The sequence below is a fragment of the Pygocentrus nattereri genome, chromosome 7 (genome assembly GCF_015220715.1).
Source record: "Pygocentrus nattereri isolate fPygNat1 chromosome 7, fPygNat1.pri, whole genome shotgun sequence".
Classification (NCBI taxonomy): domain Eukaryota; kingdom Metazoa; phylum Chordata; class Actinopteri; order Characiformes; family Serrasalmidae; genus Pygocentrus; species Pygocentrus nattereri.
This window is the reverse complement of record NC_051217.1, coordinates 2,003,474-2,030,440: the sequence shown is the minus strand read 5'-3', so window position 1 is coordinate 2,030,440 and position 26,967 is coordinate 2,003,474. Positions and strand designations below refer to the sequence as shown.

The 26,967-nt window shown below is 42.4% G+C and overlaps 1 protein-coding gene and 1 non-coding gene across 4 annotated transcripts; both read left to right on the top strand.

Moving 5' to 3' along the window:
• The first annotated feature begins 300 nt into the window (after window positions 1-300).
• Window positions 301-26,706, top strand: uacaa (uveal autoantigen with coiled-coil domains and ankyrin repeats a). Of its 3 annotated transcripts, none has more exons than XM_017691857.2 (17): window positions 301-773; window positions 5,530-5,657; window positions 9,340-9,428; window positions 9,567-9,631; window positions 11,585-11,642; window positions 13,007-13,077; window positions 15,895-16,001; window positions 18,072-18,253; window positions 19,265-19,305; window positions 19,626-19,676; window positions 20,109-20,195; window positions 20,337-20,364; window positions 20,475-20,506; window positions 20,801-22,147; window positions 22,391-22,531; window positions 26,112-26,177; window positions 26,307-26,706. In XM_017691857.2, exons 1-17 carry the CDS (start codon window positions 726-728, stop codon window positions 26,376-26,378), a joined length of 2,613 nt encoding a protein of 870 aa, XP_017547346.2. In that variant the 5' UTR covers window positions 301-725; the 3' UTR covers window positions 26,379-26,706. The 3 variants fall into 3 exon arrangements, with proteins under 3 accessions (XP_017547346.2, XP_017547337.2, XP_037395907.1); XM_017691848.2 differs by having other exon boundaries at window positions 302-773; window positions 20,469-20,506; XM_037540010.1 differs by lacking the exon at window positions 9,340-9,428 and having other exon boundaries at window positions 302-773; window positions 20,469-20,506.
• Window positions 24,299-24,372, top strand: trnai-aau. Its single transcript has one exon. It is a non-coding gene; the product is annotated as a tRNA-Ile (tRNA).
• Window positions 26,707-26,967: the final 261 nt, after the last annotated feature.

Genomic DNA, 26,967 nt, shown 5'->3' with positions numbered 1-26,967 from the left:
ACTTACACTTACTGGAACAGTCACAGTGAGATTTAAGGTTTTGATTGGTTTTCAAGTTATTTACTTTATCTGGAGGTTCCAGGACCCCTTTCTGCCCGTGGTTCACCTGAAACACTCCCGCTGATGAACGAGCTCATGATGGTGGTCTTCCATGTGCAGGCCAAAGGAGTGATGCTTGTGAGTGACGCATGACGTTCATGTGGAGTCAAACTGAAGTTCACAGAAATTATGGAAACTTTTTAGTGTCTCGCGCTAATGAACTGTACTTGAGTAAACAGCCACAGCTTGTCTCGTAGGTTCCTCACTGCAGTAGTCTGGCATTAAATGGACCGTGGCTCCAGGCAATGCCCCCGTCATAGGAGACACGGGCAGTGCGGCGCAAAGTATCCGAAACAAACACTCGGCTCATTGTGTGCGTGTGTGTGTGTGTGTGCGAGTCTGCAGGTCAGACTCCGCTCAGTAAATCATGTGAATCGGCTGTTTTTCCTTCAGCTCGACCTTCGCGCTGAGGCTTCACCCACCGCGCGCAATTGGCTGCGGTTCCCCGCAAATGACCGCGCTTCCCTCGGTGCTGGTTTGCGGAGAGACGTCAGCGCTGGGTTCGCGGAGTGAATGGCGGGTTTGGCTTTCACAGGAAAAGTTTGACAGAAACTCGGTTCTTCGGTTCTTGCTGTGAGCAAGCGGGACTCGGCGGACCGGACGGGGCTTTTCGCTGCTCCGCAACAATGAAGAGCCTGAAACAGCGTCTGAAGAAACACGAAATATCGACCAGTGTGAGTAATTCCCACCTCTCCGAGATCAAATCTCATCGTTTACTTCTTGCTCACTGGCCGTGACGTTCAGACTATCGCTCGGGCTGCTGGGCTGCTGGGCTGCGGTCGAGCTCCGGAGGGAAACGAGGGTGTGGGCGCCTCTGAACTCGCTCGGCCTTGTTTTTCCTGCGTCTGTGTGACTGCGTTCATCTCTAAAGACAGATTTAAACCGGGAACCGAACGACTGTAGGTGAAAATCCTGTAGCTGCGCTGTTCGCAGTGTTCAGAGAGGGAGGCGGCCATCAGACCGGCTGTCAAAGTCCCGTCAGTCTCGTCCGAGAGGCTGAGGCCGGATTTAAAACCACAGTAAACCAGTGGTGGACAGTAACTGAGTAACTGAGTAAATGTAATTAGTTTCTGTACTTTAATATTTTTGGTGTATCTGTACTGAAGTTTCTCCGTTCTGGGCGACTTCACTCCACCACATTTCAGAGTCTAATATCCGACTTTCTCCTCCTACATTTTGAGAAATCTGTCGTTCCTTTTGGTTTCTGTGTGTATAAAAACGTAACATGTCAAAATGAAAGAAGCGCAAAGCCAGAGCACCAATCAGGGCCCAGCGGTCACTTTGTTTAGAGCTGGTTTTGACCTGTTGGTCAGACCGACCCAGTGCAGCACGCGGTTCAACGTCAGTCTGAAACTTTGCTTGTGTGTAAAAAGTGATTTCAGAGCCACTCGGTTCTCCCTGATGGAAACTGTTTACCTTCAGTGTTTTGTGCTTCTGATCATTTTAATAGACGTCAGCGTCACTAATTAATGACGTTCTATTAAAAGACTGGTTTACCAAGAGAGACGCTGGAGGACTTTCACCTGAAATGAGTTCATGAAGCCAGTCTGGTTATAAAAATGATAACAGGACATCAGAGCCAGAATTACTCTTTTAGTACTTTTACTCCAGTGGAGGTCTAAAGGGAGGAACTTCTACTTTTACTGGAGGAATATTTTTCCTTGGGTGTCTCTACTTTAACTCAGGTACATGATTTGTGGACTTCGTCCACCTCTGGACGGCGTTATCCTGAGCTTTACAAGCTGAAGTATCGCCCACACTCTCAGCGAAAAGAAAAAAGTATAAAGAAAAAGTAATGGTTCTTGACTTGTAACAGCAGTGGAACACTTTCTGGTGCCACTATTATTATTATTATTATTATTATTGTTATTAATATAAAATAATTATACTTATTCTTAATACCATTAACCTAGGGAGGTCAAAGAAGCCGTGCATGGACCCCCAGGAGAATGTCTTTAAGGGTCACACAATGTCTGCTCATAATGAACTTTTAGAGTAGCAATAGACAGAAAATGTGTCCAAAAGGCTGATTAGTCAAGCTGGCACACAAAATCTGTTTCTTCATAGTGAATCAAGCACAGATCTCTTATGACTTATGAAATATTGTCTGTCCCCCTGCACAGATCACACAACAAACAGAGGTGTTAAAGTCAGTGCCAGCTCCTCTCCCGTAGATAAGACCCCAGTCCTGAACATGTTTATCGAACACACAGGAGTAGACGGCTACAGTCTCAGTTTGTGCAGACAGTGTAGTTTTGTTCTGTAGCTGCACGATTAGTAGTCTAGGTGACACGTTCATGGTGACATTTCACAGCACAAAAATTGTTTTCTCCATTTTTGAATTGTAATCCCACGAATGAGGATGTGTTAAGGTGGAAAAACAAACATTTCAACAAATTCCGTATTAATTTAAACTGAAAGCATAAACACTCATTTGCTTTATTCTTGATCACTGTCCTTTATCAAACCTGCACGTCTTCTCATCTGACTGGCCGGCAAAAACTATTTATAGCTAATACCACTGACGGTTATTTAGCAGTTTGGAGATAAAGCCAGAGAGGCCAGGTTGAGATGGTTTGGACATGTGTTGAGGAGGAATAGTGGAGATATTGGGCAAAGAATGTTGGAGATGGAGCTGCTGGGTAGAAGGAGAAGAGGTAGACCTCAGAGAAGGTTTATGGATGTAGTGAAGGTGGACATGGAGATGGTTTGTGTAAAAGTAGATGGAGGCAGATGATCCGCTGTGGCCACCGAAAAGCAGCCGAAAGACGAAGAAGAAGACCACTGACAGTTATTTAGAAATACTTAATAGAAATAAAAAAAAATAACCTGTAAAAGTTCTTAAAATGGTTAAAGTGCTTGTGTTTCACGGCTGATCTCCTTTTCCTTGCCTCACATGAGCTTAAAGTAAAGCAGCTAGCAAGAAACCAGCGAAAAACTCTGCAGAGCACAAATCCACATTATAGATATCTTCACTCTGTAATTACTAACTGATTCAGTTATATAGTGTAAATGAATATATATATAGGAATATATATATAGGAATATATATATATATATATATATATTCCTATTCAGTTCAGTATGTATATATATATATATATACTCACAACATTGGCAGTTGCCAATTGACATTATTTCGCAGAGTGAGCAGCAGCGCAGCCCTGATTGGCTTACAGTTTACGAGGTCTCATATGATTGGCTGAGCCGGTGTTACAGTTTTCCCCAATGCTAAACAGCAGAGGATTTCCGTCAGAGCTGGATTATGAGGAGCCTGGCCACTTCCTACGTCCCTCGTTCTTTCCCCTGTGTTTGCAAGCGAGTCCTCAATGAATGGAAGTAGATATAACTAAACAGCTAAAAACAAAAAAAGTTAAAATATTTTCTGATCACATGCCCAGAACGTTCTTTCATTTTTGGAAAGTAGAAGGATGTGTTTCCCTAAAAAAGCAAAGAAAACATACCTGTATATTTTCTTTTTTGTTCAGCAAACTGGTTTCGGACGATACAGTGCTAGCATTACTATTACTAAGTGCTGATTGGTCGATGAGCTGCTCTGCTCGTGGGCTGCTCACACTTACTGACCACGTGTGCGTGTGAGGAGCTGTTTTAAACTCCTATGAGACTTTAAAAAACTCTTAAAAATATAACAGCAGTGTTAAAATGTTTCGTTCTATTCAGTGTTCAGGCAGTGATTTTATTCTTTTACATTAAAAATGTTTAAGCATTTCTAAACTGATTTTGCTCAAATGCTCAAACTTAAGCCGTTCATTTTGGACTCGCTTGGGAGCGCCCTCTAGAGAAAGCCATAAGACATTACAGAGAGGTAATTCTCTCTACAATTTCCCTGATTTCCGTGTCCTGTTGTTATGTTAGTAAATCTAAATCGCTGGTAGCGCCACGGAGGCGGTGGGGGATTAGAGCAGCAGCAGCACCAGTTTATGCCCAGCTATCACAGTTTGTCATGAATTTGGAGACATGATGGCAGTGTTGAAAAATGAAGAATAAAAGCAAAACATTGTTGATGGTTTGAATTAATAATGTACCTTCATTTTGAAGAAGCTAAATAATATTTATTTTTATTTAAGCTACAGTCCCCAGCATGCCTTTTTAGGCTTAAGCCCCCTGGCCTGGCAACACCCTGGCTGTTAACTTGAGATACTTAAGATTTATTAATTAGTAACTACTATGAATTATTTAGGCATTACTATGGAACTAATGTGTATGTTATGCTTTTGCACTTTGTGCAAAAGTCAGAAACCATCCTTCATTTATTTCATTTCCAGACATGGGAATATTTTTGGGATTACTTGGACTGAACTTTGGAGGTGTGCAAAATATCCCTCCAAGCAAGTCTCAAAAAAATGGAAGCTGAAAAGAGGCAAAAAAGTGTGCACACTAAACACACACACACACACACACACACACACACACACATGCATTTTCCAAGCTACTCCTCCTTCTGGGTCGCAGAGGTTGCTGGAGCCTATCCCATCTGTCACTGGACGAAAGGCAGGATACACCCTGGACAGGTCTCCAGTCCATCGCAGGGCGCACACTAAATAAAAAAGTGTAAACGTAGTTATAGAGTCGTTTTCTGTAAACCATTTTTTTCTGCTGAAAAGCGAATAACTTAATGGATTTTTGGATTCGAAGGTAAATAAGTGAAGGGTGGTCTCGGACTTCTGCAGAGTACTTTAGTTTTGTGAGTAAGGAAGTGTGGACCCACATACAAGGTCATGCAATTCAGCAGATGATAGAGCCGTATGGTGCAGTGCCTCCAGCATAGAGAAAAAATATTTCACCAGCAAAGATCCGTTTAAACATATAGTTGTTTTCCTTGGGTTGTAATTATTTTATATACAACTGTTGCCTTTACATAAAGACCTGTGAGGAACCCTTTTCTTTTAGTTTTTGCAGCAGATTCCATGTGAAAAAACACCACATTAGTATGTTTTCTATTTTAACAATGCTGTTTACTGTAGTTCAGTGTATCATACTGTAGTTTTCTTTTCTACAATGTACCATATTTTCTCATGTTTGGTTTGCGCACTATTGAAAGTCCCAGAAGCAGATAGAAAGAGCTTGTTTTACAGTGGCCTTTGTTCAGGTTATGAAGGTCTTTTGGTACATAATGTCCAGATCTCAGTCATTTCTAGATGCGATTTGCTGTTTTGCCCCTTATAGTAACGGCTGTCCTTTCTGTGCCGTCTACTGGACATCAGTCAGCAGGCTTAAGAATAACGAACCCACTCAGAAACATCGCCCATCTGAACGCATATCCTCAAAGTAGACTCTTCTAGACACGTGTAGTGGTCAGAATGGAGCACAAAATGTAGCTGCAGACCTGGACCTTTTCATTGTTGCCTTTGACCTTGTATCTGTTGTGCGTTCTCTTGTCCCGTTGTCACTGTTTATTTGATGTCACAGGGCACAGAGTGGAGCAAGTATGATGAGCGCCTACTGAGAGCGGTGGAGATTGGCGACACGGACAGAGTTACAGCCTCGCTCAAGAAGGGAGCCGTCCCCACTAGGCTAGATGCTGAAGGCTGCTCTGCGTGAGTGCTGTCCTCAAGTGACCTCTACAAGCACACACAAGCCTGTTTATTCCCTCACCCCGCTCTCCGTGATTCAGTCTATCTGACGCATTCCATCCAATCTGATGAATTAAACATTGCCTGGACATGTTTACCACTCACTTCATTGTAAAGAGTAAAAATGGAGAAGGCAAGTGGTAATACAGTCTCAGAATCACATTTACCGTCCTCCGTGGGACGGCTACATTTCAGTCTCCTCGGGCGAGGATAGGTTTGTCACTGTAATTTGCAGTTTGGATTCTCAGCATCCGTCTCTCTAGTTCAGTGCTTGGTCTCCCTCTCCATTTCTTATGCATCTCTCACCACCAACATATGCTTTTTAATAAAAGTGCAAAAACCCAGCTACGGCCTGAGTGGGCTTATAGCGATAGGATTTGTTTTGGCTTCACCCCCCTCCCCACGCTGTGGTAAGGGCCTTGATACCTTTGAAGTTCACAGCAGCATCTTCCTCTGTAGCATCCATCCTTTGAATATGAAGTAGGGGAGCTGTCATAGCTGCAGAGCTTTCAGATGAATTTTGTTCTGCATGCTGAAAATGCTGAGATGGTGCAGACAATGTTTCAGGCTGAAGCAAAGAGTATTCCCATCCTTTAGCCTGTTGTTCGGTGGTGGAGCTGCACCCATTAATTCTAAATTCTTTGCCACTTAAAATTAGTATGTATGAATTGTAATCAAAAGGCCAAAACCTTGAGTATTTATCTTAAAGGTTTAAAAAAAACTGTTTGCTTGCTGAATTTAACATTTTGGGAAACAAAACGAACATAAAATGTGGCCTGTGCAAATGTTTCGGCACATTTTATATTTTTCATTCTTATATGTTAAATCCAGCAAACACGTAGATATTGTGCATTAAAATATGCAGAATAATGCCATATTAAAGTTTGGATTTTAGATTTATCTTAGAAAATCAACAAAAACGTGTAATTTGACTGAGGGTTTTCAAATGTTTACACATGACTTGCATTTAGAAAGTGTAAAAATCAGAATAAGTACAGAAACTTAAATTTTATTTACAATTGTGGTTTCTGTCTAAATGTTTTTATGCAGCTCACTTAAGGTAAAACAGAAAACCTAAAAGCCAAAATACACTTTAGATGTTTTATACAAGTGACCACAGGACATTTTGTGAGAAACACTTTCCTGTTATTTTCACAGATCTAGTCTTAGTCTCAGCCCGCCTCCACCCATACAGACAAGATAAACACATGCTGATTTTAGACGCCCCCGCGACCCTGAGGGAGAAGCGGCTTAGAAAATGAATGAATGAATGATTTTAGACGCTAGATCACTCTGTGGGGAGCTTCCACTTTGGAAACAAAACCACCTTTGTGGTCTTTTGAGAACATTTTGTTGTTGAATTATAATTGAGGTTGACTCACAATGGTCTGCCCTTCTGTAGTCAGATTTAATTATTATAAACAAATGAAGGAATGTAGTTTTAAATGCCTGTTGATTTCCATCTGTGTCAGTTAGGGGTGTAAAAATGCGTCTGTGTGTTGTGAAGCCTTTTTCTCTTGTGATGATTTTCTGCATTAATTAAAACTCATATATACCACACGCAGAATCCAGCAGCAACTCCATCAGCATTCTCAGTCTGTTGATTTGATTTAAGATTCATCTCTGTGCACTCCAGTTTCTGATCTTTTTGAGTAAACCTCACCAGCACAGTGCGATGGCCCTGTTCCTCACGACAGAAATCTGCTGTTGAAGGATAAGTGGGTGGAGAGGAGAGCTGAGTGGTTTTTTTACGCACATGCTGAAGGTAGCTGTTTGATCTTCAGATGAGAATAGAGAAAAGTAACGCTATTAGTTTCTGGTCTTCCCTTGCTTAATTCTCTAGAATGGATGGGTAGATGGATGCAGGTGTGCAGAAAACGTTACTTCCCACTGCATGTCCTTTTCAACGAGGAGACACACTATTTGTGCTTCTGCTGGCTGCTTTTTCATCCAGCTGATGGCGCCTTTCATCTGTTTTTTCCTTTTCTTTCTCACTCTGACATTGTACATCCTTCAAAGCCACGACCATCCACCAAGGGTGGGTGATATGGCAAAAATCTGGCCTTCACTTCAAGCCATAAGTGTCAAAACACAGTGAAAACAATGAGAGAAAACACCTCTATGTTAATACTGATTTCTGCGAGTTCTCTATGGGAGTTCTAGTATTATGTTAGCGCTAAGCCAGCACTGGTGCATTATTAGGCCATTCTAAATTAAAGAGAGATATTTCATGTCTTTTTTACCTTGTGTCTTCCAGTTTCAGTGTTTCAGAGACCATGATTAGGCTATCGCTTGTATTCACAATGACGTATCTAGAACTTCCAAAAGGTCCAGTGTGAAAGATGCTTAAGGCCTTTTAAGTGTAGCTCTCGATTGTGTTTATTACATTATTACTATAGAGACAAAAATCTGGATTTCATCATTTTCTGTTGGGCATTTAAAGATTTTAACCCAATTGATTGGTTTCCAACCAAAATATGTTGAGTTGGAAACAGTTGATGATTATATGACATAAAATGAATTAAAATGATAAACATGTCATTTTTTTAGTTGCCAGAAGTTGTTAGGCTAAGAAGATTTAAAGGCCCCGCTGACGATACTAGAAGACATTTTCACGACACACAATGTGTATCCAGGTGCTTTTATACGTTTTAACGTACCTCCATATAATTTCATTTTAAAGCGGCAAAATTGTAATACAGCAAACATGTAAATTGGACTTGGAGATAAAAAATCATGTCGTGAATTATTCAAACATTTCAGGTAAGATACTCTTAATGCAGACAATATTTCATCAAAAAGAACCTCGTAAAAAATTTGTAACACCAGCAACAGTTATTTCATATTTTAGAAGCTGTTCATGCAGATTGACCGAATGACCGAATGGCCCCTCGACTACCACAGAGAGCTTGATTCAGTTCAGTATTAAGCCTCTCTGCTTCAGAGCCAAATTCAGTGGGTTAGAGAAGGTAAACAACGCAGTGCTAGTAACCCAGGCCTGAGATTGGGAAACGTCGTTACAGCATTTATTAAAAATACAGGCCTCATTTTTTAGCATGTGAAAATACAATACATGGCCTTAGTTTCAGACCTTTGTATCGTTTATCATTGTTTACCTTTTGGAAAGAGTATGAAAATGATACTGTGTGTGGATGACACTGGCTGAAATGATCTGAAAATGATGCTGTAGCTGAGATGTGTAAGAGCTTTCTGTTTGCCTTCCTGTTAGCACAGTGATGACTTGCGAGAGGGTATGTGATCAGTGTGTTTTCCTAGGTCTCCTGAAGTCGTCTATCAAATTATTGCTTGTTTCCTAATTTTCTATTCAAGTCAAGTAGTCTTGACTTGACGAAACGTCGTTCTTTAGGCCCCATGGTGCCACACACAGCAGCAGCACTACATAAAGTGCAGCTACACCACAGTGTGAAACAAACAAGTGTTAGAACGCACAATAAATACACCAAACCATAAACGTTCAGGTAAAAACAATACACAGAACAGTTATTACACCAGAGTCATAAAATTGCTCCATGGTCATAAAAATGAAACATAAAAAGAGCCACAGGTCACTACATTAAATCTGTTTTTGTCATTTATACTAATTGAGGGGTATAAACTCATAAGAATTCTCGTTCTTTCAATGCAGGTTTCATCTAGCAGCCAGCAAGGGATTAATAAATAGTCTCAATATTTTTCTTGGCCATGGTGTCAACCTGCATGCAACAAATGCTTCCGGTAAGACCTGTTATCTGATTTTTAGAGCAGTTTTATCACCTTTGGAAGTTAAATCCAAGTTGTCCTGCTTCATTGCATGTCCCCACTGTGTTTTTATTCTTGGCCATTACACTCTCATTCTCTGTTCTGTCTCTGTAGGTAAAACAGCGCTGCATCTTTCTGCAGGAGGTGGTCATTCTGCTTGTGTTCAGAGACTACTACAGGTACTGCAGGCTTTACTTTCGCTTGCTAACAATCGCAGGAAGAAAAGGCCCGCGAGGCAGCCGCCCTGGAATTACAAATTATTGATGCACCGTGTTTGCTGTGAAAACAGTCCCAGCCCTTTCCAAAGCCTGTTGAACAAGACGTAATGACACAAACGGTTTTGTTCTCTGTTCTCTGCTCCGGCATGCTCTTCATATCGTCTTTGTTCGTTTCTCGGCTTCGCACTCCTTTTGTTCCTTTACATAAAACACTTGGGGTGAGGCAAGGTTAGAAGAGCCTTTTTTGTGCCTTAGCAACAGGGCCTCAGGATACAGTACACATTGAGAAATAATAACAAAGCTTCTTCACTGGGTGGAAAGTTCTAGTCTTGGTTGAGGCTACATTTAGTTAAAAATGAGAGAAGTAGAATTACTGAGTCAAGAGGGGAAAAACATTGGTAAATTATTGGCGTGTGTGCACTGCTGCGTAAAAATTGAAGTCAGAGGCATTGTGTCAGATTTCACATACGTTGTTCGTCTTCACGAATTAATGTCATACATGCAGCGTCCAACTTGATATTCAGGTCTCAAATGCAGGTAATTCACAATCCAATTTTGACTGGGTTCTCTTTGAATACTCCTTCAACCCTCTGACAGTCATCAGATTCATCCACTCGCAGGGGTGAGGATGAAGCACAACTCACGTTATGAAATGTTCTTATATGCATATGATATATATATATATGTTCTTAATCGACCCTTATTAATCCCACAACGGGGAAATTTCACCTCCACATTTAACCCATCCGTGAAGTGAAACACCACATACACTCTAGTGAGCACACACACACTAGGGGGCAGTGAGCACACTTGCCCGGAGCGGTGGGCAGCCCAATCCGCAGCACCCGGGGAGCAGTTGGGGGTTAGGTGTCTTCCTCAAGGACACCTCAGTCATGTGCTGTCAGCTCTGGGGATCGAACCGGCGACCTTCCGGTCACGAGGCTGGTTCCCTAACCTCCAGCCCACGACTGCCCCCCAAGTTCACATTGAAGCCTGGATCATGCCCATACATTTGTCCATTACTATAGATAGCAGTGTAATACTGTACCAGAAACCATATAAACAAGTCTGTTTTAGACACAGTTTAAAGATGTTTTTAATAATTTAGGTTAATTTAGGGGGTTCACACAAGTTCAGCTCAGGTGCCCATTCAGTGACCGTTGTAATAGAGGTGAAGTTAGAGGTTGCAGTGTTTCACTGATTCAAATCATGACAAACAAAAAGCAGCTTATTTTTATCTTAGCTTATTTTTTGAAAAGCTGCACTATGTTTTCTAGTTATCAGTAGTAGTTAAACGTTCTGACGGTATATGTAGAAACGACAGCTTGTTAGCATGGCTGACAGTTACAAGGCTGCAGTTGCCAGCACAGGGAAATACGCAGTAATGACAACCTTTACAGGAAAAAAGCACGAGATTCACACATGAATCAGTTTTATATAAATCACCTACAAGTGAAAAATCTGTGATCAGGTGTGCGTGTCAGGGCATGAAACATCACATGAACACTTTTATCTGTGGTTACATGTGTTTTCTTGTGATCACATGGTTTTCAAACGCTTGCGAAATATATGCGACATTTTTGTAAGGAAAGAAAAAAGTTCCAGGACCAAAAAGAGCAACGTGCATCTGTTTTGTTCCACGGCCTGAGAAGAACTGTGAGAACTCCTCCTAAGGCCTGCAGTTTTCACAGTGCTAATTGATGGGATATAAGCTTTGCTTACTTATGTAATTACTTGCCAAACATCTCATGACCACATTTGGGGTACTGGAAAAATTGTGTAATTTTAAATATTTTTGCCAAATGACTGCTTTATCATCTACTATCACCTGCTATCATCTTTATTATCTACTATCATCATTCCGTCACAAGTTCTTTGAAAATAACGCTGTTTTACACTTTGACTGTTTTGTAGTGTAAAAGTCCTGTTGACAGCACAGATCTACAGGGGAGAACAGCTCTGCATGATGCAGGTGAGGAGGACTCAAGAAGAACAGCAACACCTCTGATATCTCTGCATTATTCCAGCACGGCCTGCACACCAACCTGATCTTTATTCATGTCTCCATTCCCAAGCAGACCTATTATAAATTGCAAATTGTGTATTCTATCTAGGGTGCTGTGTTTACCGTGCCATGTCCTACAGGTAACTGGCACCTAAAAAAAGAGCTCTCTTATAATTCTGTGACAAAATGAGCAGGTTATGTTGGTACCTTCCATTACAAATGTGTGCTAAACTAAAGCTAAAAACATCAAGCAGCCAGCGTCTCATGTCAGTCTAACACACACAAACAGTGCGGTTCTGAGAATTATCCACCACCCAAATACTACCTGCTCTGAGGTGGTCCCCTGACTATTGAAGAACAAGGTAAAAGGGGGCCAAAGGGGAGGTGATCAAATAAACAGTGTGTGTAGAAACAAGGAGGTGTACTTAATGAAGGGGCCAGTTAGTGTATGTGTTTGTTTCCGGGTGGCTCTGTTCTTTTAGTGAACAGGCAGAGCATGTTGATTTCTTCAGACAGTAAGGTCACCAAGGTTTAAAGTCTATCAGCCAAGACATGTTTGGAGTCTGCAGATCACTTCTTTAGTTTTGCAGTGGAACTTTGAAGCCAATATATTTATACAGTATTTCATTCCTTGTTGGCTTCATTAGCCCCGAAGCTCAGAAACCAAGCATATCGCAGCTGATTGACTACATATGAGGAAAGGGGGAAACCCTGTTACCCTGATGTTTCAGTCAACCGTTTGTTTAACCTGTTCACAGTGGTCTGCTTTGTCAGTGATTTGCTAAAGTGTGGGTGGCTACACAGATCAGAGTAAAAAAAAACAAGCACGTCTGCGGCGCTGCCTGAATGATAACGGTGAATAATCAATGAATAGCAGATGTATGAGCAACACAATGATGTGCCCTTGTGTGATTTATGGATTTAATCTAGTGTAGTAATTACCAGCAAGATCAGATGTCCAGTGGTCTCATGGATGTGCCTCCCAATTCTCATCTCTCACGGGTGCAGTGGTGAGAAAATCAAGTCTGACAGGTAGTTTAGAAGTGATTAATACCTGCTCCATCCCTTCGCTGTTCTGCCTGAGCGCTCATGTTAAAACATATTGACTTCTAGAGATCCTGCAAACTCATTAAACCTGAATTAACACCTGAATTCACACAAATGTACATCACTAATAGCAAATTCAGACGCCTGCTCCTTTCTCATAGGAGACTGTTTAGAGACCATGACGAGATGCAGTTATGCTGTGTGTTCTAAGACCAAAACACAGTCTGTATGGCAGAGTGTCTGTGGAGTTACAGTAGCGTGATTATTTTCTGTTTTTTCCCCAGCATATACAGGTCACAGTACCATAATCAAAATGCTGTGTGACAGTGGCGCATCTGTCAGTGCTCTTGACACGGTAAGTACAGAGCTTATTGTTTTTTATGTAATGATTTTATGTCTGTGCTTATGTGGTCAAGCACTTTGCTATGAAAGGAGGCATAACCACCAAAATGAATGACACTCGTCTCTTACAGTAGTGCCAGAACAGTCTTGAGAGTGAGTTCTGCTTTTAAGACTAGGTGAATCCCTGATCTCATGATGTATCCGGAAGGCAGAGAAGAACTTTGGAAAAGCTACAAGCGCTTTGGGAAGGATATTTTAGGGCAGGCTGATTTTATTTTTTTCCTTTCTGGCTGACAAATGCAGAAGCTTATAACTATATCACTGCTCGTAATCTGAATATGACATTTCTATTTGTTAGCCTCTACATGAGTGGTGCGTCTACATGGATTCGTTTTTTCACTGTAAGGAAATATCCCAGTCGTTGTATTGGCATAATGCATAATGGGTACTGTAGTGGGACAACAGTGATGGACAAAAACAAATAAAGGATACAAATCTATGGTTTCTGTCAAGCAGATAAGGCTGAGGGATGCATTGCTGTGCTAAAGAGGTTTACATAAAATGACAAATAATACATTATATGTTCATTTTAGGCCAGAATGCCCTTTAACTTCACTCAGCTGAGCAAGGAATTACACCCAGACGTTATATTTTAAAAAGCGCCTAGATCAGACTGTCTTATTCCTACACAAGGAAGGGTTGTGTAAAACATAAATAAAAACAGGATACGATGATTTGCTAATTCTTTTCAACCTATACTCAATTGAATACACTACAAAGACGAGATATTTAATGTTCAAACAGATAAACTTTATTGTTTTTGGCAAATATTCACTCATTTTGAATTTGATGCCTGCAACACGTTCCAAAGCAGTTGGGACAGGGGTGTGTTTACCACTGTGTGACATCCCCTTTCCTTTTAACACTCAATAAGCGTTTGGGAACTGAGGACACTGTTTGTTGAAGCTTTGTAGGTGGAATTCTTTCCCATTCCTGCTTGATGTCCAGCTTCAGTTGCTCAGCAGTCCGGGGGTCTCCGTTGCCATATTTTGCGCTTCATAATGCGCCACACATTTTCAATGGGAGACGGTCTGGACTGCAGGCAGGCCAGTCTAGTACCCGCACTCTTTTACTACGAAGCCACGCTGTTGTAACACGTGCAGAATGTGGCTCGGCATCGTCTCGCTGAAATAAGCAGGACGTCCCTGAAAAAGACGCTGCTTGGATGGCAGCAGATGTTGCTCCAAAACCTGTATGTACCTTTCAGCATTAATGGGGCCTTCATAGATGTGCAGGTTACCCCTGCCATGGGCACTAACACCCCCCCACACCATCAGAGATGCTGGCTTTTGAACTTTGTGCTGATAACAATCCAGACAGTCCTTTTCCTCTTTGGCCCGGAGGACACGACGTCCATGATTTCCAGAAACAGTGTGAAATGTGGACGCGTCAGACCACAGGACACTTTTCCACTCTGCGTCAGTCCATCTCAGATGAGCTCGGCCCAGAGAAGCCGGCAGCGTTTCTGGGTGGTGTTGATATCTGGCTTCGCTTTGCATGGCAGAGTTTTAACCTGCACTTGTAGACGGAGCGACGAACTGAGTTCACTGACAGTGGTTTTCCGAAGTGTTCCTGAGCCCATGTGGGAATATCCGTTACAGAATGATGTCAGTTTTTAATGCAGTGCCGCCTGAGGGGTCGAAGGTCACGAGCATTCAGCGTTGGTTTTCTGCCTCGCCGCTTACTTGCAGAGATTTCTCCAGATTCTCTGAATCTTTTGATGATATTATGGACTGTAGAGGATGAAATCCCTAAATTCCTGGCAATTGCATGTTGAGAACTGGACTATTTGCTCACACAGTTGTTCACAAAGTGGTGAACCTCGCCCGTCCTTGCTAGTGAACGACTGAGCCTTTCAGGGATGCTCCCTTTATACCCAATCATGACACTCACCTGTTTCCAATTAACCTGTTCACCTGTGGAATGTTCCAAACAGGTGTATTTTGAGCATTCCTCAGCTTTCCCAGTCTTTTGTTGCCCCTGTCCCAACTTCTTTGGAACGTGTTGCAGGCATCAAATTCAAAATGAGTGAATATTTGCAAAAAACAATAAAGTTTATCCGTTTGAACATTAAATATCTCGTCTTTGTCGAGTATTCAACTAAATATAGGTTGAAAAGGATTTGCAAATCATCGTATTCTGTTTTTATTTATGTTTTACACAACGTCCCAACTTCATTGGAATTGGGGTTTTAGTTAGGAGGCTACAGGCGCATGGAGTCTTGCTCAGGACTGAAATAATCTCTTCTCAGAGGACTTCATGCTGACTTTCCTCTGTGCTGTTGGTCAAATGTTGCTTGGCTGTCAAGCTAAAGGCGTAAGTCTCATAAAAATGTATTAGATTACAAATAATTATGCGGTAGCCCACTCTTGTGCTCTCCCACTGAGCTGTGATATTATAAAGTCCACCTTAGCCTCCTTTAGTTAAGGGCTCAAGGCCAGGCTTTGTGACTGGAATAACAGGCGCCAGAGGCTTTCCAGAAGTCTGAATGGGACTGGATGCAGTGAAGGACAGGTCGTAATCTCCTGATGGACACACTCTACCATACTAGCTTGCGTTGTTTTTTCATGCCCATCTTCAAACCAGCCTGTCTTCTTTAAGTATGCACAATGCCTCCGTGGTAAGCTGTGGAGCTGCCTGGATTGGTGTGGAGGCTCTTAGCTCCAGCAACACTAAAGATATACTAGGGAATGTTTGCTAAACAGTAGTACCATTTTCCAACCACCGTCTTGATAAATTGATGTTTTTATAATATTTCTGTCCTTCTCAGGATGGCAAGTCTCCACTGTTACTAGCAGCACAGACGTCTCATTCTCGAGCATGTCAGCAATTGTTGCTATATGGGGCGTCCACCACCCTCAGAGACAAACAAAATAAGTATGTCATTTTCTATCTGTTCTTATTTTTCATTTTAAAATAATTCAGATGTACTTTGACCTGGCGGTAAAAGGACATGTGGTGCTGCTAAAACAAGGGCCAAAAACTACCGGAGCCATTATGTGAAACCTGGCTCAGCATTTATACTTTTTTCATACAAACCTCAATTCCAGAAAAGTTGGAATAATTTTTGAAAAAATGGTCATAAAAACAGAAAACAGTGATAAGTTTAATGTTTTACCTTTATTAGATTGAAAATACACTTGACATTTGATGTTTTACCATCACCTTTCCTTTTAATAACAGTTAATAATCATTTGAGTACTGAAGACATGAATTGATCCATTTTTTTGAAAGCGGAATATTTTGCTGTTTTCCTGCCGTGCCGATCTTCAGCTGTGTAACTGTACTAGGCCTTTTTTATAATTTGTACTTCATAATGCAAGTAGGCTAGTCTGCGTGCACAGCACGTGCACTGATTACACAGCCATGCCGTTGTAGCAAGGCTTGCCATTATCATGTTGAAATAAGCACAGACATCCATGAAAAAAGGCATTTAGAAGGCAGCAAAATGTGTACGTTGTAAAAATTGATTCTATATTTTAACGTAAAAAGTAATTAACCTGGTTGCTTTAACGTTTTGATTTAATTGAACATCTGATAGTGAATTGACAGAACAAAACTGTTGTACATTCCATTAATGTATCGTTTGAAGATCAATGAACACAAAATTCGAAGGCAACCAGGTTCCTTTTTTTAAGTTAATCATTTCTTAGTGTTTATATTTTCAGTGTTATATCTTATTTTGCCTGGAGGGCACAACTGCCATTATTTTCATAAACAATCTGAAAGATGGACTCTTCATACCACAGAACATGTTTATCAAGCCATTTCTCATGAGAGCAAGCCAAGAGATGCAAGCAGTGTTTTTGGCCATTTAGTGTTGTTAATGCAGTGCCGTCTGAGGGATCGAAGGTCACAGATATTCAGTTCTTGTTTTCAGCCTTGCCTGTTAAACACAGATATTTCAGCAGATTTCCTGAATCTTTTGATGATATTATGCACTGTGCAGGGTAAAAAAAACCTCAAATAAATGCTTGTGGGTTATTCACTGACACGTTTGGCCCATCCTTTCCTGGATGCCCCTTGTATACCCAAGCATAACTACTGATTAAGTTTTTTTTTTCACAACTTTCCAAGTCTTAAGTTACCCTGTCCCAAATTTTTGGGAATGTTACCAGCTTTGATTATGAGCCTATATTTGCAAAAACAATAGCACTGATATTATGAATAGAAAACATTAAATATCTAATATCATGGGAGCCATGAACAGGTATTTTTGACCATTAACACAAAAATCAGTTATGTGGAAGTCATTTCTTCTGATATACTTCTTCTGATATTGGGGGCAGTCGTGGGCTGGAGGTCAGGGAACCAGCCTCGTGACTGGAAGGTCGCTGGTTCGATCCCCAGAGCCGACAGCACATGACTGAGGTGTCCTTGAGCAAGACACCTAACCCCCAACTGCTCCCCGGGCGCTGCGGATTGGGCTGCCCACCGCTCCAGGCAAGTGTGCTCACTGCCCCCCAGTGTGTGCGCTCACTAGTGTGTATGTGGTGTTTCACGTCACGGATGGGTTAAATGTGGAGGTGAAATTTCCCCGTTGTGGGACTAATAAGGGTCTATTAATCTTATTATACATATACAGCCATTAATTGCTATTCAACAGACAAACAGTGACAGTCAAGGGCAATAGCTGCTTGAGACGTGTGCATCTAAGCATTCAAAGTGAGGCACAGCTGCTGAAACATTCACTTGGTGTTGTTGTTAGAGCATTGCTGCCGAGAAAAAGAAAAGCAGCAGAGAAAATATTTTAATTGCATTGCAGCCTTTTATTGGTGGTGTGTCTATTTACATGAAATCATTACTCATGGGGCTCTTAGGAAATAAGGGTAGGAAGGTCAGGGCAGCGTTGTTTGATGTGCTCCTGAATAAATGAGCAACAGGCCTGCGGAGAATCTCTTTCTCTGTAGTGTACTATTCTCAGAATGTCTGTATGGATGTCTGTAGGACTGCGCTGATCTTGGCTTGTGAGCATCCTTGTCATGAAGTGGTGGAGGTCTTGCTGAAGAATAAGGCAGACGTTACTGCTGTGGACCTCTACGGCTATGATCCTTACCACTATGCCCAGCTCAGTAATGACCAAGCCCTGATCACAATGATAAAACAAGCCTTGGAGGCGGCCAGCAAAGGTGAGTAATTTTCTCCTCTGAATCCAGCAGCAGCTTTGGAATGGGAAGAAGGTTTCTCTCTGAGAGATTTGAGGGAAAAGTACAGCATTTTATTCTAACCTTGACCATACTGCTTCTCCCAAGACTTGACTGCACAGGCTGTGCATAAGTCTCACTACATTCTCTCACTACTTGCAAGTGTCGGAGAGCCATGTTAGAGCAGAGGTGGTCAGGTACTGCATATAGATTGTCAGAAACCAGTGTGCAGCAGCCTCTGTGGGCAAGACAGATGCATTGCAGCATAGCCTGAGGGCTTCAGTAGCAGCCATGGCCTTTTAAGCTTTGCTCTCTCATTAAGCGAAAGTATGTGAGCGCTTCATGCTGGAAAAAAATTCATTCTTGAAGATGAAGACTGTCCACCCAGATGACCCAACCTGGTGTTTGCCACCATTAGAGGAGTTCTGCTGTTTGTTTTTTTTTTCCAGAACACTCTGGGTGTGTGCATGGCAAGTGTTGTGTTCTGTCAGAAGTTGTTAGCACACGCCTGAGAATGACTTCATTAAAGGAGAAATGTGAGGATTTCTCTTCATTTGTCTGGCTTACATATGACCTCATATGACACTATAAGCGAATCCAATCCATGCATCTCTTCTCAGGTACAATTACAATGTATTTTTCGATCTTTGCTGGTTATTTTAAACCACACCATGAAAAAGAAGCCTGGGTGAAAGCTGCAGCCACAGATGACATTAATTGTGTATGATGCTGACTCTTGAATTGATCATCACAGAAACCATGTGGGGGACTACAGTCTATGAGTGCACACATTCATTCATTCATTCATTCATTCATTCATTCATTCATTCATTCATTCATTCATTCTCCAAGCCGCTTCTCCCTCAGGGTGGCGGGAGTGTACACATAGCAAATAAAAGATTAAAAATTAAAATGAAAATATAATAGATCTGCTTTAGAATCGGCTCCAAACATTTGCTGATTGGTAAATGCATTACTGTCTCTTTCTGTCTACAGCTCAAGATGCTGCTAAGGCAGCGCAGAGAATGCAGCAGCAGGTGAGGATGGACTTATGCTGCGCTCAGTGAAATATGGTTTGTGTTTGCAGTTTTAAAGAATTTAATGATCTTACAAAGTCAAACTGGATATTTAGCTCCCAAAACTGAATAATTCTGTGCTCACATCCTGAATCTAAACACAAGCCTGCTTCACATGCCAACTGCTTGCGTCTGTTAATCTTACCGCCACCTAGAGGTTCATTTTATAAGTACTCTGGTGCTGCGCTACAATGTTTGGCTGCTTTAGAATGAGTGGTATTCTGTCTCTGTCGTGTTAAATCAATAATGAAAATGAATGTGCCGTGTGTTTTTATCTCCAGAGGTCAATGAATGCTGAAGCTCAAGCTCATATGAGGAAGATGACAGCACATGTGAGTAGAATGTTGCCCTTCAGCATCTTAACACCAGCCATTAGGGAATTTCCATATAATCTGTGTTGCTCAGACTTGTTATTGATTTGACCGAACTGGGCAGGGCATAAATGGAACAGAGGTCTTGTAATACTATTCCATAGGTGTCTCGTACGTGTGGCAAAGCACATTTATTTCCCTGACCTTATTGTTCTATCTCAAGACTATTTATGTGAAAGATGTGAAAGGAAATATTAGGAAATTTATTTTTCCTTTGAGATATATGCCTATTGACTGATTTTACCATTTTTATGCATGAATGATGCACAAAATATAAACCCAGATCTTCAAATAGATCATATTTTATCGCATTCAAGCTGGCACCACTTCTATATGTGGAATTGCTTTGAACTAAAAATGCTTATAACTATTGCATTGACACTCTTTTAAAAGGCTCCAGTTAAAGCGCCACCCTCTGTCATCAGCTGGTCCAGTACCGGAGTTGTGAAGCTGGAGAAAGTTCCGTCACAGCAGCCCTCTGTGAGTTCTTTATTAAGTGGTGTGTAGTACTGATGAAGACTCAGCCACAAGGCAGCTCTTTTCTCTTCGTTGAGTAGCTGTGCTTTATTTGTGCAGCTGCGCTCGGAAAGCCGTCAGTAATGAATGTTCTTTGAATTACAGAGGGAGCATGGCAGCCGCTCTGCAGATGGTAAGTGCTGCTCCTTGGGATTATAATCAATAGCATTCAAGAAGCAAGTAATGGTTGTTCTGCTGTTTTCACCATGCCATTTTTGACCATGTCATTTCTTCAAGGAAAAGATGACCCACAGAGTCATCTGGAATCTGCACAGGTACCTAACTTTCCTCTCACTGCTCACTACTCTGTGTTCCTTGTATATGTATAACCCATACTTGCTGTTTTTTGGTACTGAAATACATCAAACATGATGCCTGATCAGCTACATTTGGAGAATATAGGATACTGAAACTCAAATATCAGATCGTCATGACAAAAAGGAACATTTGATGCTGTATTTTCATTCACAATCTGGCTGTGTATCTCTCAATTCAACTGAAATGTTCTTATGAATGTAAGACAAATAATCAGTTGAGGATTTCTGCCTCTCTGTTCAAACATGCTTCAGGTTAGACACCTCGGCCCTCACTCAGCAGCTCCTGCCTCAGTCGGTTTACCACCCAGGCCAGTGGAGTTGATGGCTGGTGAGGTGGAGGTTCTGAGGAGGGAACTGTGGGAGGCAAGGCGGAGGCAGGAGGCAGCTGAAGGGGAGGTGCTGAGGCTAGACGCAGCACTGGGTCTGCGGGCACGAGAGTATGAGGAGCTGAGGAGGAGCAGCGAGCACGCCCTACAGAAGGCCCACGGCCGGGCCTGGGAGCTTGAAGAGGCGCTTGGAGAGGTGCAGCGCAGGATGGCTGGCTCAGAAGCCAGAGTCCGGCAGATGCAGGCCCATCTGGTCGCTGTTCGTGAGAACCTGGTCGAGGAGCTGAGGGTGCAGCTGCATGAGGCCCGAGCACACAGGGAAGTGGCGGTAGCAGAGATGGAGCGAGCGCAGGAGGACCTTGGACGGACCCGGAGGGAGGTGGAGGAGCAGAGGGAGCGGCATGGGATACTTCATCAGGAGGTCCGTAGACTCACTGAGGAGCTGCTGAGCAAGGATGAGCACACAAAAGCGCTCAAGGTTAGCTTGGCAGCTTTGGAGGCTAGAAGAGCTCAGATGGCTTGCAAGGACATACAGACCCCCTTAGAATGGCAGCCCATATTTCCAAAGACCACCATGACAGACCTCACTAGTGAGATTTTTCAAAAAGCGATGGATAAGAGGAACTATATCAGTAGAGATGAGCACACAAAGGCACTGAAGGCTAGTTTGGCTGCTGCAGACGACAGGAGAACCGAAATGCACGACAGGGTGACCCAAACCCCTTCAGAATGGCAGCCTAAATATCCAAAGTCCACCATGACAGACCTTACTAGTGAAACTCTTCAGCAGGAGATGGACAAGAAGGACTACATCAATATGGAAGAGCACAATTCCATGAGGAGCTCCCTCAGTGCTGCACTCCAGGGAGCAGAGAGTCGTGCTCAGGAGGCTCTGCTGAGACAGCAACAGGCCGAAGTGGAGAACCAGAGCCTCCTTGCGGAGCTTCAGGAGCAGAAGATGGAGCTGGACACACTACATCAAGCCCTGAATGCCAGGTTCGTGCCTGTTGCTCTGCTGGAGGAGAAGGAGAGAGAAGTGGCTCAGCTCAGGCTGACCCTGAAAGAGATGGAGGAAAGCCGGGATAGGTACCAGAACCTTGGGAAAGCTCAGAGACAGCAAGAGGAAGCCCAGAGTCCAGGCAAAGCTCCATCTCAGAGTGAGACTCCAGTTTGTGGAACTTCAGAAGAGAAGGGGAAAACAGCTGGAGTAACCACAGAGTCCTCCATTAATGTGGGGAGCACACCGACACACCCTTTAGAGCGTCAAGACAAGGTTTGAGGAAGGCATTAATCATTTATGTTCCTTTTGTTTTCACTTTTCAAATGACATTGTTCATATTATGAGCGTGAAAATATAGAGTGTGGCTGGTAATGTTAAAAACTCATTTTGTATTTTAAATATTTTCATAGAACTACAATGTAACAAAACTCCTATACTGTCATTTGGAGGTTGTTTATATTGAATATTATATGTGATTGAGGGATTGTGGTTTACCCTGAGCGTTTTCTGTGCCAGGATGCAGAGTCTGTGGTAGAGGCAGAGGACCGGAGGGAAGCTAAGGGGGTCTCATCAGCACCAAGTAGCCCCAGTGGACACGCGCAATCAGACAGCACCACCCTGCAAGCACACATTAACAGCTTGGAGCGGCAGCTAGAGGTCAGTCAGGTGGAAACATTGTAGTTTCTCTCTTTAAGCCTTGCCAGTACAACCAGAAGCCTATGCTGTGCTCTGAGCACATATGGTACACATTGTGCTTGAGAAAAGTTGGGCTGATGTTGCACCTCTTTGTGCTCTGAGGACATAGAGGTACAAATGGCGCGAAAGAGGTACGAAAGTTTGGCTGATGTTGCTAGCAGTTTCATCAGAAACGTCTGTAAACTGTCTGTACCATTCTCTAATTAAGTGTCCGCTTGAGATTGAAAAACGTCTGACTTTTCAAACACAAGCTGCTGGACTGAACCTAGACCATTATTTTTATTCATGAGTAATATTGTCGTTCATGGGTTTTGTTTCATATTCTTGCATCGTCTCTCACTCACGACTAATAGAATAGACTGAGAGCTATTTTTTTGGGTTTTTTGAAGAGATCTGTGAGAAATTGGCAGTAATCTGCATTCCCACTGTCAAGCAATTAGTTGGTAGTGTATTGTGCTGGTGCACACAGGGACATCTTTCGTTCTGCTCCACAGTGCTGGAAATGGGCCGGCAGAGCTCTAGGGGAATCTTCAGAGATGGAGCCACCTCACCGGGGCTTCCACACCTGCCTGCGTACTCTGACCTGCTGTCCAGAGACACCCTCACCTTAGCTGATTTTACACTAACAATTCACGGCAAGCACTCTGCCATTTCAATGATGTTCTGGAGGCTAGCATGAAATTGTCTTGTATTGTGGAGAGGGGCCCATGTTGACTCCAAACGTCTGGCACTAAATTACATTTTTCGAGTGGCCATCGAAATGAAATTACTCTGACAAAAACTTCAGCGACCCAAATGACTTCGCACAGATATTTTCTTACATCAGCTTGAGGTTGAGAGGAAATATAGCCCTGATTTGTGTTGGCCATTCTGACTCAAAGAGAGGGACAACTCAATTTCATTCCTTGTATGCATGATTGTTATGTTTTGTATGTGGTTTTATGCACTGCCTTGGCTCACAAATACTCTGAAATTGTGTTTCACATTGTTCTAGCCATTCAATTGCATATTCAGGTGCAAGCAGGTATTTTTAAAGACAATTAAAACAGCTAAATTTGCTGAGTCTTACTCTAAAATGACGAGAGAAACGAAACCTTTACATTAAGTACATGTAGTCCAAGAAAACAAAACCTTATCAAAAAACTAATTATTCTTAACGCAACACATCACATGTATTACCACCCCTTCTTATGAACAAACTGAAAGACAATTCAGATAAAAAAGTCCACGTGAGTGTTAAGGAGCTCCTAAGCAGTAACTCTTTAACTTCTTGTTTCACTGGGGTATAAATATGAGGTGACACAGAGGCCAAATTTTGTTTCATGGACACAGGAGAGATTAGAGATGACACAAATTAGACAAGCGTGAAAGTGTGTTGATGTTTTAAATCAGACAGTGAATACAAAGGAATAGCTGCATGCATGAAAATACCCACGTCCACTTTTAAGGCAGTAAATAACCAGAGTTATAGTGAATCTGCCTGGAAGAGGACACAAGTGTATTTTACCTCCACACACAGTGAAGAAGGTGATTAGAAAGACAAAAACTTCTCCAAAGACCACAGTTGAAGATTTGCAGTAGACGGCTGCATGTTGGGGTCACCAGAGTCTCCAAAACAATTAGATGCCCTCTCCATTCCATGCCAGAAGTCTTTTCTTTCATCTAATCACAAACATAAGTGCCTGTAGTTTGCTAGATGCTATGGGAAATTTATGGGAAAAAAAGCCAGGCCGGTTAGCTCAGTTGGTTAGAGCGTGGTGCTAATAACGCCAAGGTCGCGGGTTCGATCCCCGTACGGGCCACTAACTCAATTTTGGGGGCAGTCGTGGGCTGGAGGTTAGGGAGCTGGCCCTGTGACCGGAAGGTTGCCGGTTCGATCCCCAGGGCCGACAGTCCATGACTGAGGTGTCCTTGAGCAAGACACCTAACCCCCAACTGCTCCCTGGGCGCCGTGGATAGGGCTGCCCACCGCTCCGGGCAAGTGTGCTCACTGCCCCCTAGTGTGTGTGTGTTCACTAGTGTGTATGTGGTGTTTCAGTGCACGGATGGGTTAAATGCGGAGGTGGAATTTCCCCGGTTGTGGGATCAAAAAAGTATCACTTAACTTAAAAGAAAGATGGTTGTACAGAAAGGAACCTCAGTCCCACTGGCTTGGTTTACATGGAAAGATGTTTGCGAATCCGATTGTAGATTAAGATTGAAGTGTTTATATGAACTCTACTCAATCTGATGGAAAATTTTCATTGTCATGCACACTACAAGTAATCCGAGCCAAAATTACACGCATGCATAGAGTACAATGTAGATGGTACCATGACAACGAGCATCGCATGAGTCCAGTCAGAATAAGACAAGCAGCATTGTGTTTACCCGAGTTTTAAGATGCTGAAGTTTAATTAAAATTAAATTACTTTAAAATTACGTCAGTGTATTAACATACACTTATTAAAGAAGGCTGAGAGGAAGCTGCCGTGATCTGAGATGATAAGATGGATGTCAGTTCCACCGCCGTCTTTAAAAGTTCAAGGTATAAACTTCGTCTCCTCTGCAGAGACCAGCTTTTGCTCCCGCTATCTTGAATGTTATAAACTTTCACTATGATGCGACACACATGCGCAGAACTTTCTGATTGGGAATGTAATTAGACACCAGCATTTACACTGCTATTATTCTTCTATTTAGCAGATTATTTACAGCATTACCCGGATGCTGAGATTTCCGTTGGGAGTGACAAGGATGGACAGGATTAGAAATGAGCAGATCAGAGGGACAGTGAAGGTGGAGCAGTTTGGAGATAAAGCCAGAGAGGCCAGGTTGAGATGGTTTGGACATGTGTTGAGGAGGAATAGTGGATATATTGGGCAAAGAATGTTGGAGATGGAGCTGCCGGGTAGAAGGAGAAGAGGTGGACCTCAGAGAAGGTTTATGGATGTAGTGAAGGTGGACATGGAGATGGTTGGTGTGAAAGTAGAGGAGGCAGTGGATAGGGCAAGATAGAAGCAGATGACCCCTAAAGGGAGCAGCTGAAAGAAGAAGAAGATTTACAGCATTTCCCACCTCGTTCCATCAGATAGAAGTTGTATTCCGAATGGCCTCGGTCGGATTAGTCTATTCCGATTGAGGTGTTTACGCGGACGTATTCTATTCCGACTGATCTATTCGTCATATTATTCAGGATTACCAGGCTGCATGTACACATGACTACTGTTCAGTATGGTGGAGGAGCTGTGATGTTTTGGAGTTGTTTTTCCTCCAAAAGCCTGGAAACCTTGTTATGATACATGGAGACCATAAGAGATTTTAAATGACAATCTGGCAATCTGTAGGATTTTAACTGTTTGGCTTAAATATAAACTAGTGCATTTAATATAAACACAGCTGGGCAAAGAACACTAAGCAATGGGGACGTATTTTTCTCATCAGCAAGATGAGATGATTTTGTAAGGACAGGCACAGGAACTTGTGCAATGAATTATGAAATATTATTTTAAATACATTTTTACTGACTTTAATTAACTAGGCCTTTTGTCTCTCCTGTTAGGACTCTGAAAGGCGATACAGACAAATTCTGGCTATATATCGCACACGTCTCCTCAACGCAGCACAGGTATGATTTAAAGTCATCCTGGTGTACATTCCCCACTCATTAAATGTTTGATATGAACTTTGACCAACAGCTTAACAGCTTCAGGTGAAGTTACAGACCTTTGTTTGAACAGTCGTGCTCTATTTTCAGGGCTACATGGATGAGGAGGCCCGTGTGGCACTGCTTCAGATTGCCCAGATGAGACAGGAGTGTGTGTATTGATCATCGCCCGTGCATGCGTGCATATGCATGTGTGTATATGATGCACGTGAGTGCTGATTATGTGTCTTGTCACGTGTATTGAACACACAGCACGCCTCACAGGTCAAGGCCACGGTTGAATTTGGCCACTAGTTTTTAATTAAGAAACATTTGTGTGCTTTATCCTTTTTTTATGTGCCTTGTGTCAAATTACATGAATGTGTAAACTAATCATAAATTTGTAATATGTGTGATGATGTGATGAATGAGTGATCACTCTATACCTTTATAATATAACAAACAATAAAAAAACAGTATGGTTGGCTCTGATGACCTACTGTAAACCTAATCTACGTCCAAACCTTTTTTATTTAAAAACACTTTACGTCATTTCCATCACCTTTATAGACCTTCGGGAGATCGTTCTGACCTGGCCGTGGTCTTTGATTCAGGTGTCTCAATCAGAGGGCTGTTTCATGTGTTTCCTAATGTTGCTGCTGGAGGAGCTACAGGAGGAGCTGGACTGCCCTCTTGTGGTTTGTGCTGCAAACTAAAGTACCATTTGGTGAGAATTCACCCAGGCTTTTGCGATTTCTTGGCGTTGTGTGTG